Below are 19,827 nucleotides of genomic sequence, written 5' to 3'. Positions count from 1 at the left end.
AAGATGCGCGCGACATTTTGACGTGCCCGCAACCCGCGTAAAGCAGACGGGCGCGATGGGCGCGACGTTCTCCCTACGGAAGAACGGCAGGAGAAGCAACTACGTCGCCCCGATAGCCACCGATCAAAACTACAAATGAGTTCGTGCCGTACTCAAAAGTCTGCGTCTGCACAGCTTCGCTCGTAATTCACTTTCACAAGATGAATGACTTACGATTATTTATTTCTGATATAGACGACGTCATTTCACGCCACTAATGCTCCACAATCGGCATACTCCGTGGCTGCGGTGCACTTATCCTCACACGCCGTCACGTGCTTTCCTCCGAGGCGCTGCATTCCTCGAGGTTTTAATTCATTGTTGTTCAAATATGTACATCAAGAATATAGGCCAGAGAGAGAGAGATCTTTTAATAATGCACGAGGGCTTGCCTAGGACCTCTGGTACAGTGTACTAGAAGGTATGTGTCGTGCAGGGGGAAAACCGATGGAGAGCGCCGGTCCTCTCTCTTCTAGTACTGTACACTGTACCTCTGGTGACGACTTCAAGCCGTTGCCTGATGAACACCGCCAGTTGCTTTTTCTCTTGGCTGGCGCTTATTGCAGTCATCCATCCTTTGTGGGATGCTTTTGCAGTCTTCTGTATGGTTGCGCAGTTCAATAAAATAATATTGTGGTCCAGTATCATGTTACTGGAAAGTGAGAAGCGGGCGATGTGCAGGATCTCCCCATATTTTGTGTAGTCTAGAAGTAGTATCCAAGGGATCTGAGGTTGCCCTATTAAAGTGTAGTGCGGGTGTGTTGGAGGGCATCGGCAGTTCCCTTCTTTCCTCGGAAAAAGTCCTCCACTTAAGTTGCTGTCGGTACAGTGAGTACCAAGTTTAGGTTGGCAGGAGCCCCGACTATAGCTCCTCGACGAGCTGATTAGCTCTTTCATTACCTTTTACTCATTTGTTTCCAGGTATCAGGTAGACCGCTATAGTCCCCATGATATTCTTGTTTATTGTCGTTGATATCCGCTGTAGTAGCTGACTGCTTAGGCATTGCTAACAGCCCGCCATTGAGACTATATTTACGTATGCGGGCTTGGTGGTCGATGTGTGTGATAGCACTGGCGGTGGATTTAAGTTCATTTGAAAGTTCATTTGTCTTGAATACTTTTTCTGACTTTCGTGCGTTGGAAGTGCATGCATCTTGGTATACGTACCTTTCAGGAAGTTGGCTGTGTGCGGCTTCCGTGTACAGATAAAATTTTGATGTAATAATTTCTGTGTAAATTTAGGGTAATTTTAGTTATAAGTGCAATAAGAGAGCTACTTTACAGGTAAGCTGTACGGTATACCAAAAAGGAAAAGAGTAACCCCAGTTCCCCCTTCACCCTCCGTAAACACGCAGTAAGTACAAACACCACACAGCAACTCGTATTCTTAGCAATGTTTACGAACTAATATTTGCCGAATCATCCGGTTTCAGTGTAAAACGTTTTTTAGGGGCGAAACTCTTTAGGGGCTTGGGCTGTCGGCGTCTCCTGTCATCGCCGTCGCATCTCGTCTCATGTAGTGACGGTACTAAAACACTGGGACACTCGTTTTCCAACACCTCGGGCTTGAGTGCTACGTGTTTCAAAGACCACATACTTTTACAGTAAAGCGGTATACCTTAACCCCCTCAACGGTTTAATCTCTGTCGGCCAAAAGCGCCAAGGCGCCAAGAATACACTTATAAACTGCATGCTTCGCCCCTCCCTAAGTTTCACATTATTGGAGATAACCCGGGATTCTTTTTTATTTACGTCGCTTGCAGCAGCAACACAACCTAGCTATTTATTGCACCATGAAAGAAAAACCACGTTGACAAAAACCAATGCTACTCAACTTTAATGCAAAAGTGTAATTTATTCATAGTCCTCGCTGGTTACTCAGGTATAAAACTACAAAAACAGATAGATCACTGGAACGATTCAGCCAGGCAATTCAGGAGCTGAAACACCAACAACGCTGTTGATGAATCACTTGAGTCAATTCTGTTATCTCAATTAGAGAAATTCTAAAGCTCATATAGTTCCGTTATAAAGCAACGTTGAATAATATGTCAACTTGTAACTTTGTCCATGACATCAGGGCACGGGTGTTGTGCTCTGGGTTCCTAGATGATGTTGCACAACCGCTGGCTTGACTGGCACGAGAAAGCTTCGTCAAAGTTCTTCAAGCGCTGGAACGGAAAGCCACACGTCGGCATCCCTTTTTTCTTCAAGGCGCAGTCCTGTAACAAACCACAGAATTTGCCTTTGTGCTGCCAACTAAGTTGGTGGTCACGCCCAAAAAAACTAACCCATTCCCTAAAGAATTTGTGGCCCCCCACGATTGACGCGGAGTTAAGTGGAACTGTCGTACACGTCAGTATATTCCATTCATGGCGGACGTGTTTGGACGGAGGTGCGCGAATTTTTCACATTTTTCTCAGGAAATCTGCCGTGTAAGTTCGAATCCTTTCGCACTTCTCTTTCATAGAGTTCTACAGCACCTTTGTACCAAATTTGAACTCGTATCACCAATAGTTTTAAAGTGATAAGCGTTTTTTGTTTCTTCGGCGCCGAGACGGCCGCGCGCCGCGCTGAGTCAAATGCCCGCAAAACAAACCCAACTAACTTCCGCGACGAGGTGACCCTTTAAAGGCCCTACTCGCGTTATCGCGTTGCTGTTCTGACAGCTTAACAAGTTAAATCAGCTCGTTAGGCGTATTTTTAGTAAAGAGAGAGCCAAAAGCTGTATTGTAAACAAGCATTCACCGTTACTTCGAGAACCTTCCATTCATGGCGGTCACGTTTGGATAGAGCTGCGCGAGCTGAGCTTCAAACTAGCCAGCTGAACATCAGCCGAGAAGCTCAGCTTATCTTGACCAGCTTCTGTTTGGCCAGCTGAGCTTCCAACTAGCAATTTTTTCGCAGTTATACACTTGAGCATGGTAGTAGCTTACCTATCCGATGGCCAGACGCCAGTGAATCTAATTAACAAGTTAGCGTGCCAGCTTACTCCTTCAGAACCGCGCCGGTAAAAGGCAAAACCGACAAACGCTGGCTTAGTACCACTACAGCGCGCGAAGCCGTCGTCGGCCGGAAACTTTTCTCGTTCTCTCGCAATTTTTCATATGGCTTTCTATGCCCAACTCATAGGGTTCTGCCTGCTCCGGAAGTAACAATAATCCCGGACGCTTAAGGGGCTACACTAGAAAGGTTCAACCACGCTAGGAAGACTCTTAGGGACACAAACAGCACTCCCTCACCAGAGAAGGATCTCGCCACCCTGATGAAGTAATTCGCCGCCACCTCCCATGACTATCCAACTCTCGTCCCTCAGTCCCGGGCAGTAGAGCACTTGTGCACAGCGGTGGTCAGATCAGCGATACAGCGAAATGTGCTAAGGATCTCTGAGTACGGACAGGTCGCCTTTAAAACTTGACCCTGGCAACGTTCAACGCGCACACTCTGTCTTGCGAGGGAAGCTTACCTGTACTACCAGAGGAGCTTTCTGACGTTAAGTGGGATATTATAGGGTTAAGCGAAGGACAGGAGAAGGCTTCATGGAGATCACTAGCGGGTATATTCTGTGCTACAGTGGACCCCAACAGAAGAAAGAACACACGGTGGGATTTTTAATCCATAGAGAAATAGCAGGAAACGTGGATGAATTTTTCAGCATTACCGAGAGATTCGCGGCTGTTGTAATCAAGGTAAACAAGCGGTACAGGTTAAAGAGATAGTGCAGGCTATGCGCCAAGAACCAGCTGTGATGTGAAACCACAGATAGCTTCTTCAAGGTCGTCGAATCAGCAATGAAGAAAGCAACAACGCAGTTCACGATTGTGATGGGAGACTTTAACGCAATAGTCGGTAAGAAGCAAATGGGAGAAAGGTCAGTGTGAAACTTAGGAATAGACAATCGCAACACTCGAGGAGCTTCACTGGTAGGATTTGCAGAGAGATATAACCTGAGCTTAATGAACACATTATTCTAGAAACGAAAGAATAGGAAAGGGACATGGAAAAGTCCCCATGTTACAACCAAAAACGAAATTGACTTCATTCTAAGTGACAACACGGGCATCGTGCAAACTAAGAAAACGAAGTAGCTACTTGCGAAACGTAAGAACATGAAAGGGTCAAGTACGGTGGATCAGGTTGAATTGGCCCAGCTGTCAAAACTGATTAGCAAAAATAAATTAAGACATTAGTGCACATAACATGGCAGTGGTCGAGGAAACGCTGCAAATAGAGGGGAAGCTTGAAAGCAACTAAGAGAAAGCTAGCCAACGGCAAAGACAGGATGTACGCACTCAGAGATGAACAGGGAAACATTACACACAACTTGGGCGAGATAATTAAGTGGCAGAACGATTATACACCAGGCTGTATGCCAGCAACGTTAGACCAGGGGAAACTGCGATGTCCCACTAGTAACTAAAGGGGAAGTTGGGAACGCTCTTTAAGGTATGTAAACAGGAGACGCTGAAGGTGACGACGGCATAACCGTGGCTCTTTTGAAGGAGGGATAAGATATTGTACTGGAAAAGCTTGCTGTACTATTTTCGGAATGCTTTAAGACTAAAAAAAGTGCCCATAGCCTGGAAAAACGCCAACAATATTTTGATTTCTAAGAAGGGCAATCCCAAGGAGATCAAGAATTGCACACCCACCAGCCTACTCTCTGTTGTTTACAAGCTGCTTACCAAAGTTTTAGTTAGCGGCATAGGTGACAGCCTAGATACCCATAAACCCAGGGAGCAGGCTGGGTGTAGTTAAGGGCACTCAACCATTGATCACACGTTGTCAACCAAGTAATCCCCTTTATATGACATTTATAAATTACGAGAAATCGTTTCATTCCGTACTCACCGCAGCCATTTTGGTAGCCCTGAAAAACCAGGGAATAGAGGAGACCTACATAAGACTCCTAGAAGACATACATAAGGGATGCAGGGGCAGGATAACCCTCCACAAGCAAAGCGACAAACTTCCGATCCGAAAGGGAGTAAGACAGGGAGATACCATTCGCCCAAAACTAGTCACAACAAGTCTGTAGGGGGTATTTAGAAAGCTTGACTGGGAAAACATAAGACTAAAGATAAACGGGGAATACTTGAGCTATTTGAGGTTTGCCGACGACATAATCTTGCTCAGTGAGACTGCAGAACACATGCAAACATAGCTTGAGGAACTTCACTCGGAAAGCACGGCAGTGGGACTGAAAATAAACATCAATAAATTTAAAGTAATGAGGAATAAGCATATTAAGAACATCTCCTTAGGCTTGGGAAATGAAACGCTAGAAGAAGTAACAGAATATAACTATCTCGGATAGTGGTTACTGCTGACCCCAACCACGAGAGAGAAATCTACCGCAGAATAGGTATGGGCTGGGGAGCACTCCGTAAGCACTCCCAAATAATGAGAAGTGTGCTACCTCTGTCACTCAAAAGAAAAATCTACAACCAGTGCATACTGACGGTGATGGCATACGGAGCTGAAACTTGGCGTCTTATTAAACAACTAGAAAGCAAAGTTAGGTCAGTTAAACGGGCCATGATACGAATAATGTTACGATTAACCCTCACGGACGAGAAAAGACCTAACTGGACAGAGAACAAACTAAAGTTGACGATATCATAGTTCAAATAAAGAAAAAGAAATGGACTTGGGCTGGCCATGTAATAAGACCAACGGACAACCGGTGGTCAGTTGCGGTAACATAGTGGATACGAAGAAATGGGTATAGAAGAAGGGGAAGACAAGTAACACGATGGAGGGATGAAATACGGAACTTCGGTGCTAAACTGTGGACTCGAGTAGCGCAGGACAGGATCGGTTGGAGGTCAATGGGAGAGACCTTCGCCCTGCACTGGACGTGAACAGGCTGATGATGAATTCAGAGCGCACTGCCTGAGCGTCCTGTCATGCTGCGTCGCCTGGTCCATGCGGCTCGCGCTAAGCTCACACGTTCTCGTCTTCCTCACACTATTGCACAGGGGTGTAAATAACCACTGACTTGACGCAGAACGGGCCACCGCCCAACGAACTTTATATCGTGCTCCACGTGCAAAGGTTCCCTGCGCGAGGGCTGCTTTCCTCGCCTACCTCAGCTCACCAGTGGGTTCCCATAACGACCCAGGCCAGTGCCCGTCTGCCGTTGAATAAAGCAGCGAGAGCCCCTTATCTCCTCCGTGTCTATTAGGCTGATAACTCACAGCGTACAGTTTGGGGTGGCGGGCAAAATAGCAAGTGTTTTAGTGGATACAAACGAGATATTGTACATACAAGTGCACACGCAGTATTTAGATAACTAACAGGGAATGTCCTGTATGATACCTTTTTTTAACAGCAAAGCTGTTGAGCAAATCGTTTATGTATGGTGTCCGCAGTTAAAAATACCAGGAAAAAGCCGAGCGCACGTTCGTCAAGTTAAGCATACCCACTTAGGGAGATTGGCCAACATTGGTACACACAATAGGTGAGCAAATAGGAGGCTTACAGAAAACATTACAAAGCAAGAGACGCAAATGCTTGCGGGGTTGTTAACTAACTAACTAACTAACTGACTGACTGACTGACTGACTGACTGACTGACTGACTGACTGACTGACTGCAACGGCTTACTTGCACGAATGCTTTGCTCTGTGGACAGCCAATGCACTCGCCATTTGTACAAGTGCGGCACGCGCACACACAGCTGGCTGGCGCCGCATCTTTTCAAAGTGCTACGAGTTGTGCCGCGCCTCCGCCAGATGGCGCCACGGGTCCCGCGACCGAGAGAAGACGCAGTAAAACATCCCCCTCGCAAGGGGCACGATCAAATGCAGAGCATTTCCGGGGGCGCACGACGTTAAGTAGTTTGCGTTACGTTAATGTTGTTGCACTTGTGGCAACTGCTGACGAGAGAGCGCTCGTCAGCAGCAATTTGAATGAGTCAACGATATAAGGCGCGTTCGTAGCGTCCCACTCTGTGTCGTCTTTGTGGCGCAGTGGGTAGAGCACCATGTACATTGCGTTCCGCCCGCAGGGTCGAGGGATCGAAACCGGGCGCCGGATAGTATTTTTTTATATAGTAGGGACAACGACGGTGCGGACTACGGACGTCAACGCGGGTGACATCGTGAGTTACTGATATGCTCTGCATTTAAAAAAAAAAACTCCACTTGCTCGGAACGAGGAAGACACGTAATAACGTACGCCCCTCGCTCGCTCGTCCTCATGTCGTCGTGCGCACGCGCTCTGTCCCGTAGAAGACTTGAATGTCGAAGCTGCTGTAGGTGATCACTGATCATTAACTCCACATGGCCCGGCCACGGATAGTTCGCACGGCCGAGGAAGAAGCCGATCTGCTTCGAGAGGCTCGGCGAGCAATGCATCCTCTAGAGACGATTAGTCGCGCTTGCAGAGTGGCGTACGGAAACGTCGAACAAGACGACGACCTCACCCTGGCCTTGCTCAACGTAAGGTCATTGAAAAGTCATGCCGCCGACATCAGCCACGACGCCACAATGATGTTAAGACCCCCCTTTGTGTATGTCAATGATCACTTACAAGAGCTTTGCCATTCAAGTCTTGCGCGTGAGCTCGAGCTTCCATGCATTTTTTTTTCTAGAAGCAAACTGTAAGGTCATTGAATAACACTATACCGAGCGACTCCTCAGTTTGTGACTAAACCTGCAAATTTAACGGTTCGCCTTACCCGAGCGACTCCTCAGTTTGTGACTAAAACAGTAAATTTAACGGTTCGCCTTACCCGCGTTATTTCTCTCCTCCGAGCTTCTTTCGAGCAAACCTTCACCATGTCAACCCTTCAGCAATGCGGCTGCTCTCACCTTAAGGCAGGCGAAGGTGTACATCACCGCGTCTGTGTTAAGGAACGGGGACGTAAACAGCGGGAGGTCCTGGTCGCCGGAGGCGCTGGTGGCCACCATGGCGGGCCGGATGCAGGCGTAGGCCAGAAGGTTTTCAACCACGCCGTCCAGTGGAGATCCCGGTTTCCCAAGACACTCGGCCGGGATTGGGGCTCCAGCTTTCACGTACCTAAACAGACAATTCATATGATGGCGAATAGTACTACAAAATGTTCCGGTTTCAAGGCCTCATATGCCCCATTCTGCTAAAAACCGCAGTTTTGTTATTGTAGTACCTGTTCCGCCAAGAAAATAGCTGCTACAAAGAGTAAATAAAAAACCGTGGTTGATTCTTCTGTCATAGGAACCAGTAAAACACGAAAGTGAAATGTGCAACGAAATCTGCAGCGAAAGGAGCATGATTTGCGGGTCGGCGGCTGTATTGTGGGTGTGCTTGGCGAGCGACGTCCTGCTGGTGGGTCGCTTCGGCAAATCAGTCCTGCCTCGTGGCGTGCACGGTAGACGGTTGTGTTGCGAGGAGCTGAGCTTGTGGAACGCGAGAGGCCGACTTCGTAGCATGGACCGTGAACGCGCGAACGCACTCCGCTTCTCCCTGGCGTTTCTCTTTGCACCAAATCATGTTTGCGGCATTCCCCCCATCGTTCTTGTTGTCCTTTAGCAGCGCCATCGCGCTGAGAAACGACGCAGCTTACGCTTCCCGATCGAAGCGCCAACTTTCGGCTCTCGTTAGCATCATGATGCACTACTTCGCTTCACCTCTCCCAGACGGCAGCACCACCCTCGTCAATGAAACTTTTTCTAACGTTTCTCTTGGGTTCGTTGTACTGGCGTCATTTCCGTGACGGATATGACGTCAGTAAAATCTTAGTGTATCCCGGCATGAAACCGTTTCGTGTTAAAAAAAATTGTGCAGCTTCCACTAGTGGTTCAAAACTGGGGAAACAGCCGAGCTTGCGGGTCCCTCTCCCTTCGTCGGAGACGCGCCTGTTGCACCTCACAAGGATTTTCGAACTTTGCCGCTGAAAGCTTTCCATGACTGGCAGGCCCGGATCGTTTTGTCCGAAGCTCTCACATCTCTTCCCAAAGTGGATCGCGTTAGCCCCCGCTAGAACCTGCGATAACCGGCTTCCGGAACTCGTCGTCTATGTTCTCCACTTCAGGAATGAACGAATGTGAACTGGCGAGGAGAACAGCACGCGAGAGATCATGCCATGAATGCAAGACATAGTGTTGTCGTAGGTCGAGCTGGCCGACGCCGGGCGCTGCTCACAAGGCGCACGCTCACGCGCACTCGGTATTCTTTCTTGGTATTTCTTGCGCGCTCCTAACGTGGCACAAGCCCACGCACAAACTTGGATGACGTCGGGCGCTCTTCAGGAGGCGCACGCTCACGTGCTCTCGGCTGGGATGAGTTTTCTCGTAACACTCGACAGCTCTGTTGTTAAAAACACGTGTGTGATCGAGATTGGAGCCCGGGTCAGCCAAGTAGCAGCCCAGTGCTCTGCTAATTTTGATATCCCCGCACGTTTGTTGCGTATAACAACTGTTGTCGTTGTTTATTTCTCCTCGGCACATACACACTTGGGGGATTTTCTGGCATGGAGAGTTTTGACTGACAGTGTGCCCGCTTCACCAACTTCACAAAACTAGGAATTGGAAAAGAAAAAGTTGTAGAGTAGCGTGTTCCGCCTAAACATGAACGTGATTGCACGTGAGTAAAACGGGTGGTTACCAGCACGCAGAACGCTGTATCTAGGGAAACTTGGCGTCTGCCAGATTGCTTGCTGACGTCATTGCGTCGTAAGACGAAGAAACTGAAGCTACTAAAAGTCGCGTACACGGTGTAGCAGAAAAAAAGGCGGCTGAAGTGATGCGCACCAAAAGACGAAGAAACGAAAGCGAAGAAAGAAACGCAAAACACGATCTACCAGTAGAAAAGCTACTGATAAGAATAGCCAGGCTATCGCACTCGAAGCACGTAAACAGTGTCTCAGGACTTTTAACACGATGCATGGGCTTGTCTAAAGGGAACGCAGTATTACAAACCCAAATAAGCACTTTTAAGGATTTAAGGATGTTAATTCTAAAGCATTAGTGTTTAATAGCCAAGTGTGTCCTCTCATTAGAGTCACCGTGATTTTTTCCTTCGTTTTTTTCTTTCTCGGCTAAGTTACTATGACTAAGTAATTTGGCCAATCGCCTTTGTTAGTTCTGTATCTAGGCTTAACGCTACGCAGTCGTGACGGTGAGCCAAGCGGCTCACTACGTACCAAACGGCTTCAACTTCATTGAACGGCAAGGTGCGGGAACCCATTGAGAAAGGGAGAGCTCAAACCGTAGCCTTAAGCCTAGTATGAGGACCGCACATATCCGCGTTTCCACTGTTAGTTCGCCATCCGTCGATGAGGCGCCGTAGGATCGCAGGTTTCAGCGTACGCCCAATGATGGATACCTTAAAGGGACCACACTTTTATCAACCTTTTTTTCAAAATCTTCAAGGCTTTCTGACTGTAGTCAACAAACACATCCGGTGCTTAGAACAGGGCTTCACGAAGTAATTCCACCAAAAAATTGCTGATCTCTGCCCATGAGGTAACTAAGAAACGTGCTCAAAAGAGTTTTCTCTCTTTCCCGGTACTGGCGTTTTTCGACCCCCGAAATTACGTCATTGGAGCGGTGTAGCGGCCATTGGGCCGTGTTCCATCCAGTTTCAGCAATAAGCGCCTTCGGTAGCTAACTATAAAAAAGGGTTGTCACAAAAGCAAAGCATAAACGCGAGGCTGACCTGATGCGGCCAGCAAATTACGCAGTGCCGCGTCGTGCTGGCGATAACTAAAGTTTTCACAGTGCTTTCAGACCCAAAGAAAACATTGATAGCGTTTATCGGAAGTGTTGCATAGGCGCTTTGGTACCAGACCGGCATATCCCCACGTTGGCATCGCCATGCAGAGACGGCATTTAAAATGAAGGCACCTTGATGCTCAAGCGATTTATTGCGAATTTTGTAATCAGCACGCCCATATATTTCATGCAAGCTTTGATACGTTCCTCCAACACTAGTTTTAAGTCGAAGGCCGCAGCGCATCACCACTCCTGGGTTATGAGGAGCGCCGTAGTGAAGGGGTTCCGGATTAATTTTGACCACCTGGGGATCGTTAGCGAGCGCGAAAATATCAACACACACGTGTTTTTTTTTTGTTTTTTTTTTTCGCCTCCATGAGAAAACCAGACACCACGGTCAGGATCGAAACCGCGTCCGTGAGCTCAGAAGCACAACGCCTTACCACTAAGCCACCGCGGCGGGTCTAGAGCGACAGAGCCGTAGTGACTTAGGGACGTGTGCTCGTCTCGGATTCTAGAAGCCCTGGGTTCGATTCCTATCGATACCCAAATTTAGCTATTCTATTCAACTCAATCACTCTACTTTCTTTTTCTTTGCGCCAACGGCCATTGGTGTTCCATCTCTCGGTTACAAAGTCTGATATTCGATCAACGAAGTCGACTAATGCCTTTGCACTAAAAAGTTTAGGTCAATCTACTCCTCCAAAGACACTGGAACGAGTAATCGTCAGGCATGCTTTGTAACAAAAATACACTCTAACTACTATGTTGGTAACGTTGTACGCACGAAACAAAACCTTATTGAGAAAGTGTTAGCCAAAAGACCTTTAGTATCTGCTTCCCTGTGGGCGTCTGGGACTCGCACGAAACGACAATATTCCTCGGGACACCCAAGTCTACTTGCGTGCTTTGAGTGCGAAAGCGTTATGGTTTTCCCCGGAGACAGTCATCAAATACTTCTTTTCTGCAACGTTATAGCCGCGTCCTTTAGCTTTCTTTTTTTCGCATTTAGGCTCATCTCGCTGCATCCTTCGCCTCCTGACTTCGTTTTTAATAAGTTATTTGCGTGGTTGGCCGCGCTGAGCCGCTACAGAAACGAGCGATACATCCCACGGAGAAGTACCTTCCATCACGAGATACGGCGCGAATTACTTCCACAGGCATATACGACATTTGACGCCACTTATTCCCCCAATTAGCGTTCTACGTAGCTGCGATGCACCTGTCTTCTTCACGGGCCGTTACGAGGCCCTCGGACGCACGTACTTCATCCAACCAGAAGCCCCCGGGGAGCCGCCGTGGCTTTAAGGCAGCGTGGTTGTGTCGCACCCGCACTAGGCTTCCATTCCCGCCCAAAGCGAAATTCTTATGAGCCATTAAGTTTACAGAAATTGGACTATGAGATCTGACGTAAGGTTTTTTACATGTTGTTGCTGTCTGCGCCGTGACTGGAAACAACGACGCAGGGTTTTAACACCAAATTGTTTTATGCCCGGGTACACCAAGATCTTACCGGCGTCATATCCTTCACGGAAATGACATCGCCAGAAAACGTTCACTGACGCGGCTACGCCCGTTTTCCAGCCATGAACTCTCTCGCCACAACGGGACGTACATAGCGCTCTGCTAAGTGCACTATGATTTCAAGCGCAAGTTGGTCTACAAACTCGCCTTATATCTTTCCCGTTGCCTTTTTCCATGGAATAAATGCCTCATTCATTCAGATGGTGCTGCTGTCTAGGAGAGGCGACGCCAAGTAGTTCATCGTGACGCCAATGAGCGCCGACAGTTGACACCTCGATGCCAGCATCTTCGTGTACGCGGGACGCGAGTGAATAGACCCTATGCAAAATGCGCCCCGCCATCTCACGTCGACTCCGGTAACTAGGTCCGCCATTTTGGTACGGTCGTTTGAAACCGAAACCAATTAGAAAAACATAGAAGGCGGGCATTGACCGCTCTTGGTGATAGACTACAATGCCGGAGCATTGATTCGTGCCGCAGAGCACGCAATGCGGAAATACCGGTTCAAATGGAGAAAAGGTTCGTGAAGTTCCACGATTTTGAGCGAACTTTGTGACGCGAACTGTGCCGGCGCGAGCAACCTTTGTGACACGCTGGGCGCGGTGCGCTTGGAGCGAATATTTGTCGTTGGTTCGCTAAGCGCGGGGTTCCGTAGTCGCTGTCCGTATGAAATATACAGCTGTGTTGGAGTTCTGTTGTCTAGCCTTTGTATTCTAAATGAAGCCTGAGCGTGCGCTGCCTATTCACGCGACTAACAGCGGCGCTCGACCGGGAAAAAGTACCCCACGTTGCCAAAATTAGGCTGTTTCTTTACTCGTCCCTTTGGCTCTGCGCACGCTTCATTTCATTGTTAAATGGTACCGCTTAGCCCCTACACGAGCTTTTATCCTACCTAGGGCTGTAAACAAACTTTTCTTGCCGCACTACGCCGTCACGGCGCGGTTGAAAATTTCCTCTGTGGCGGGCGCGCACGGTATGGGAGTGTGTTGTTGGTTTCTTTACGTTGCATTTAGCCGCGTGTCGTTGCAGAAGTGGCGAACACAGTTTTATGATGATCTAACGGTGGAAAATTCGAGCTTTTGCACTTGGTTCCCGATTTGCTGGGCTGAAAGGTTTGTTGTAACGTCAAGTTAACTTGGTGCCCATTGTCATTCCAGCAACGATGTATTTACTGTCGAATATTTTGCGACTAAAATACACTCACTCCTCTAGTTTGTCACATGCTGCAGGCATGCCTCCGACGTAATGATAGTGGCCATTGATGTAGGTAGCTGAGACAATTTTCAAGTTTTATTCAAAAAGAAAAAAGAAAACGGCCACAGTTGCATCAGGCCGCCGCGCATCAGATTTAGTGCTTTTGCGTTTTTGTGGATATAACTGTAGATAGAAATGGAACAAAAAGAAGCATTCGCGCACCCCTGCATGTCGCGGTCTAGTAAACACGACGTTGCCCAGCCTCTGCGTGCTTGCGAGATGACCACGGCGAAATGTGGCATGAATGCTTGCTGGTAGCTCATAGGTGACCCTTCAGGTGCCATGCCAGTCCTTGTTGCTGTCACTGGGGGGGGGGGGGGGGGGGGGGGGAGGAGGAGGGGGAGGCCAGCACAACTGGGGCAAAAAACTAATTCCCAAGGCTACCAAGTTTTCTCCCAAGCGCCTTCAGGGCACTTTGTTGCTGCTCGTATTGCTCCTGTACTCGACGTGCATCGAACAGACGCATTGGAAAGGGAAGGGAGGGGCCATTTTATCGCGGGCTTCTCCAGTCAATGTTTTGGACACTCGCTGGCTTGATACCCTCCTGTCTCGAACGTCCCCACTGTTGTGGCAGCTCAGTGCACGCAAGCTCCGGTGGCGCCTCTTAAAACCTTCGGCTTGCAAGAGGGCGAGTAGGTGCACAGCAGCCAGGATGTGACTCCATGCTCCACTGCAACCCGCCGGGCACTCGCACGATGCCTCCCCAATCGCCCCACTGTCCGTCTCAAAGGTGAGGCACACAACATAGGGCCGGCCACTTTTCTTCTGGGAGCGAAAGCAGCTGCTGAGCACATGGATGAGGCCCAACCTGCAAGAACAGAGAGAGTATCAGTAAATAACACTCAGGGAAGAACAGGACTAGTCCGCTACAGTTTATGGTAAAGGGACAGAGCAGAAAGCAGTGGCCGCAAGGAACAGACTCAAAATGGCCAGATTTTGTGTCTTGCTTAACACTGTTGCAAGGGCAATAATCTGCACCTCAAATAGCAATGATGTCAAAATTGTTTGTCAAGTTCGAGCGTGCAAGTATCTCTGCATGCTTTGTTAATGCATTTTTCAAGAGAAGGAAGGTTAACATTTAAAAACCTCAGTGTGGGTAATGATGTCTACCAGTACCCGCATAATCGTGTTCGTCATAACTTAAGCAAGCAATAATATGATTATCTGGAATTCACTTCCAGAATCTTTCGAGATAAACAGGTAAACATTCGGGCTATACCGATGACCCATCGAATTAAAAAAAATCTTCTAGTTCAGTGAGTTCGAGCTAACGAGGTTTTACTGTATTATCTATTCGTGCACACAAAAAACATGCGCTTTAGAAACAAACACAACCACCCCACCGCCAAAAAGGGAGAAGAAAGACACACAAACAGATTTTTGCGCAGAGCATGCGCAATAAATAATGAACACACACAAAAAAAGAAAACTCAAGGCGTATGTGCGCTTTTGTAGTTGACTTCGCCGCAAAGCACGATTGCTTTGCGGCACACGCGCGGGCGGACGACCGTCACGGGAAACGGCCGCAACCTTTCCTTAAACATCTTCGCCAAAAATCATCCCGTAAATTCCATGTACAGCATTTGAAAACACCTAATCCACCCACTAGCGGTACGGTCTAGCGATTGTCTCTTTCAGGGTTACTGCAACAGGGTCGCCGCTACGCATTTGCGTGGTAAACAACAATGAACAAAGTGCTCTACAAATGCTCATACCGGTTAACTCGCGTCAAGTAAAAACAAAGAAGGATTTACTTACTGCGAGTCGCACGTGTTTGTCCGCACCGATGAAGGCGAGCAATGCGCCTCGGTGGCTAGGCGGCATGCCCTGCTTCGCTGCCGCTCGGATGGGTCTTTGGCGCGGCACCCCGAGTGGTATGAGTCTTCAGACACACTCGGCAGCGCAGGCAAGTCCTTCGTCCACAATCCGCGGTCGAGAGCCGGAAAACACCGTCCAGTTTGAGCCATACCGCGTTACCGTCACCTACTCTTCCACAGTAAACAATACGGGACTTCCCGATCGGCGCCCGTACCAATATGGCCGAAGGTCTCGTTTACATCAGTGTTGCTAGATCACCAAGCAATTTCGCATAGGGTCTATTGAGGCACCATACGCCACCTACTGCTTTCGGTTTCGGTTTCGGTTCGGATTCGTTCGCACCGTTTTCCAGGGCTGTGGTTTCAGTCGGATTTACGCAATGTTGCGGCGCGTGCAATCCAGTGTGTAACGTTGATGCCTCTAACGGTGCCATACGGACGAAATATAATGTGCAAGTTCATATGGATTTTTCATATGGATTCATATGGATTATGGATCAACATTTAAGTGCTACTGTGAAGGCACATTTCACTTTCGTCTTTTACCGATTCCTATGAAAGAGGGATGAACCACATTTTTTTTTTATTCATGAGGCATATTTTGCATTTGAAACACCCGGTTGTAGGAGTTGGGAAATAGCCTGCTGCGGATTTGTTCCATCGCCCATGTTTGTCTTAACGTCACGTGCAGACTATAACGACGTACCAAGGAATGTCAAACTCTTCGTATATCGAGCTGAAATAACAGGCTAGCGTCGTTAAACCTCTAAACCCCCGTCCCCTTACCTCCGCAGCGCAAGCACGAAGCGAAAAATGCCGGCTGGTTACTACCCGTGCGGGTTTAGGCTGCTATGCGTCGTGATGATGATCATTTCCTGTTTAATCTAGACGCACACAGCGGCTAGTTTTTCGAGCCATAGCAGCGCAGTGAGGGAAATGAGCTGGGGAAATGTGTTATTTAATTTGCAGTTTCTAAGCAATCAATTCGTCTTCTGCCGCCGAGCGGGCTACAAGAAGGCCGACCTTTCTAACCTGCTTTTTGTCTGCGCTGTAGCCTTAAAGAGCTTCTGGAACAATAGAAAAGTGCACGAGGAGATTCCTTTTTGTACTTTTGGGCTTTCGCAAAGCACACGCCGAATTTTGATAACACAAAATATTTACTCCCTAAATAATAACGTCCACGAATAAAGAACTTAATTCGCTATCATTTAATAGGCAACTTTGGTCAGTGCTTCGCCGTGCACAACTGCCTAGAAACAGTTTTTACGAGTGTAATTTTTACAAATTTGCTACGCTTCTCATACCGGAGCATCCCGCGCAACGCGATTTTATACGAACTGGGTGCAATGACCTCTGCGTGAGAGAACGTCGGGAGGTAGACCTGCTGAATGTACGAGCCCGAACACCCCGTTTATTTTCTCACCCAGCTAGTCGACAAAGCCAACCGCCTCAGCAAATATGTATCTCGACATTGAAGTCTGTATACGTGCTTTGAAGACGACAACTTGGTGGACATAGACGTCCATCCATCGACACAGCAGGGGCGCTATTTTACGGTCCCTAATTCTTCTTAACCTAACTTAATTCCTTCTTGATTCACCTTAATCACCTTACTCCTTCAGAGTCTCTATACACATCATTTCGGCGAAAAGCAAAAGCGCCCGTGTGTACGAGATTTCGGCGCAGGTTAAGGATCCCCAGGGGGTCGAAATTAATCTGGAGCCCTCCACTACGGCGCGCCTCATCGCCTGCGTTGCGTCGGCGCGTTAAACCCTACAATCGAACACATCATTTCATCTCAGCCCACCTTTATCACATCTTAGTAGTAACTACTTTAAAATACTAATCACAAAAAACTGTGCTAAGGATTAGGATTCACTCAAGGTAAACGTTACTGAGGCATATGAGGCTTTAAAAAAGTCTAATTTATGCATATAGTCCCCCCCCCCCCCCCCCCGAGTTTGCGCATACCGTCGAGCGAGGCCTCGGGCGATCAGGTGGCCGATTCCTCCGACGTTGGCAGCCCCGTAGCCACCGTGCTTGTACAGGGGCAGTCCTTCCGTGAACAGGATGGGAACGATCAGCGCCCCGCTTGTGGTCACCTCTACAGCGGTGGACAGCGGATCGAAGTAATCGCCCCGGGGGTCAACGACCTGACGCCAGGTAGCAGCCGCCTTCACCCAGTCGGAGAAGAAGCCGCCGCCACTAGCCCACGGGACGGGCCGGAAGTACCTGTCTTCTGCGCCCGAGCTCGAGGTGTTGGACGGCTGGCCCAGCAGCAGCGGCACAGGTGTCGTGAAACGATCCAGCCACGGACTGCGAAAGTGAAAACCGCAATTTTGGTCACGTGCTTCTGATTCGTTTCCTGATACACAAATAAGATGATGGTATAATGCAGTCCTCACTTTTCCGCAGCTTTGTCCTCAGAAAATATTCGTTGGTTTTTCCCCACCGCTCTCCCTCCGCCAGTACTAATCAGGAAAATTCATGCACACGCGAACACGAAGGACCATATGTGCTCATCTATTTTAGCCACACTTAAGCCGGATCATTCTGTTTCTAGCTAGGCCCTGGGTTCCAGCCGTCGCAGGTGTAGCCCGCAATGATGACCGTTAACGAAGCCCTTTAAACGCGCCGTTAGATTTGAGTACTTAGCAAAACCATACAACCCGAGTTCTGCCTGCAGTTTGCGAAATAAGAGTAAGCAGCATGCGCCGTTACCTGCCGCTGCACCAACTACCCTAGTGACGTCACGGTCATTTGCGATGTCTATTTACGCTATCTCAGCCCAATTTTGATTTTCGCCTGTTTCAAACTCAATAGCGCTTTTTTCTCTCTCACCGGCTGTATTTGTTAAACCTGCTAAAAATGCTTTAAGTTTAGCCCTGGAGATTTACAAGTGTGACGTCATGGCTGACATCAGGAAATTGGCGGACGGGGAAGACTGTGCGCGGCAAGCGCCGTTATCTAGCGCACTTTCTTGGTTAAAGGGACACTGAAGGTAAAATAGAAGTTGCTATAGACCGATAGATTAGCTCGCCGAAAACACGATTCTACAGTAAAGCCCGCTTACATCGAACACGGATATATCGAATTATTGCCTATATCGAACCCTTATATAATTCTGGTAAAAATTACATGCGTTTAAAACTTTTTATATCGAACGCGAATTTGCTCACAATGGAAATATCGAACTCTCCCGCGCGGGATTTTTGGCTCTCCTTAGGCATGCCGCAGGCTTTCACGCAATACAGAGTGTACAGGCTCCACGCATGCATGCCGTTGGAGCCGAAAGCACCATATTGGGCGCTGCGGGCTGCGGTGTCACCGAAATTCAAGTTCGCGCCACTCGCTGCCCGCTCTTGCTCAGTTCGCTGGGTTCGCCGTTATTCCCTTGTATCCATGCTTCTCTCCGCTCTGTCGAAGACACCTAGGACTCCGTACCGCTTCTGAGCACGAGCGAAGCCGTCGCTGCCATGGCCCTGCTACGGCGATACTGCAGTGCCATTGAGGGCAGCAGTATTGTGCTTGCCGACTGTTTAGATACCGTGGAGCAAGCAGTCACCGGCATCACGTTGAGCTCCAAGAAGCAGGCTACATCACGCAGTTCTTCCGCCCCAATAAATTAATGTGTTCTTTCCGAGAAAGTGTCGTATAAATAGTGAACTACAGGGTGGTAAGAGCTCAGCGTTAGCTCATGACTCCGTCGGCAAGATTGCTCACATATAAGCTTTTTTTTTTTTGCTTCACTTTCTATATCGACTTTTTGCTATATCTAACTATTTTACAATCCTCGCGCTGTTCGATATAAGCGGGGTTTACTGTAGCACCTGTACCATAGCTTTTTTTTAATGTTTTAAATAAGGTAGAAAATAGCGAAAGCGTGAGGACAGGTGCCGCTTCCACTGCCTATACCGCGCAACTTGCACCGGAAGCGGTTAAACGTTTTGGATGCTCAACGTCTCACCTGACTGACGTTAGATGACGCTACCCGCCCATACTCACTCAGGGCGGCGCGTTGCCGCTTTTCAAATAAGCGTGCGACCTATGCAAGAGCGGTTGGTTAGACGCCAACATTCTCGGGGCCTCTAAAGGACATGTTTTTCTTCAACAAAGCATCAATACTGATCACATTGGGTCTCAATGAAGGAACATTTTTCTTAGTTGTCTGGAGCTGTAAAGTACGTGAAAGTTCGGGAAAACACGACTAATTTGCCCCAAAGGGACAAGGGACCGTGGTAGTCGTGCATTCATACGTTACCGCTGCACCTCTTGCTTTCGGTTTATCGGGCGTCACGTTGGATCAGTGTTTGATTAGCGATTTCTCAGCAATTAAGGCACCCTTCGGCACCGAATAAACGCTAAAATGGCCATGGGAACGTGAGACTTTCGTTTGAAACCAACTCCCTGATTACCTTCGCTGTCCCTCTACAGAAATGCCCGTAAATGTGCTCGAAATCTCGTAACACGGACTACGCATTTTAGATTATAACGTG

The 19,827-nt window shown here is 48.3% G+C and overlaps 1 protein-coding gene across 1 annotated transcript; it reads right to left on the bottom strand.

Annotated features, from left to right (window-relative positions):
- Positions 1-13,919: 13,919 nt before the first annotated feature.
- Positions 13,920-15,503, bottom strand: LOC144153164 (uncharacterized). The gene is made up of 2 exons (XM_077684815.1): positions 15,273-15,503; positions 13,920-14,322 (listed from the first exon to the last, which is right to left on the bottom strand). The coding sequence occupies exons 1-2, from the start codon at positions 15,479-15,481 to the stop codon at positions 13,920-13,922; spliced, it is 612 nt and encodes a 203-aa protein (XP_077540941.1). The 5' UTR covers positions 15,482-15,503.
- Positions 15,504-19,827: the final 4,324 nt, after the last annotated feature.

This window comes from Haemaphysalis longicornis, unplaced genomic scaffold (assembly GCF_048455015.1).
Source record: "Haemaphysalis longicornis isolate Haplotype H1 unplaced genomic scaffold, Haemaphysalis longicornis Haplotype H1 scaffold_9, whole genome shotgun sequence".
Classification (NCBI taxonomy): Eukaryota; Metazoa; Arthropoda; class Arachnida; order Ixodida; family Ixodidae; genus Haemaphysalis; species Haemaphysalis longicornis.
This window is presented reverse-complemented; position numbering and strand designations above follow the sequence as displayed.

What these genes read in the sequence shown, in the direction of transcription:
- LOC144153164 (XM_077684815.1), bottom strand. Translation starts at nt 15,481, where the DNA reads ATGGCTCAAACTGGACGGTGTTTTCCGGCTCTCGACCGCGGATTGTGG. An exon ending in ACAAACACGTGCGACTCGCA is followed by an intron (nt 14,323 to 15,272) that starts GTAAGTAAATCC and finishes CTGTTCTTGCAG; the next exon opens with GTTGGGCCTCATCCATGTGC.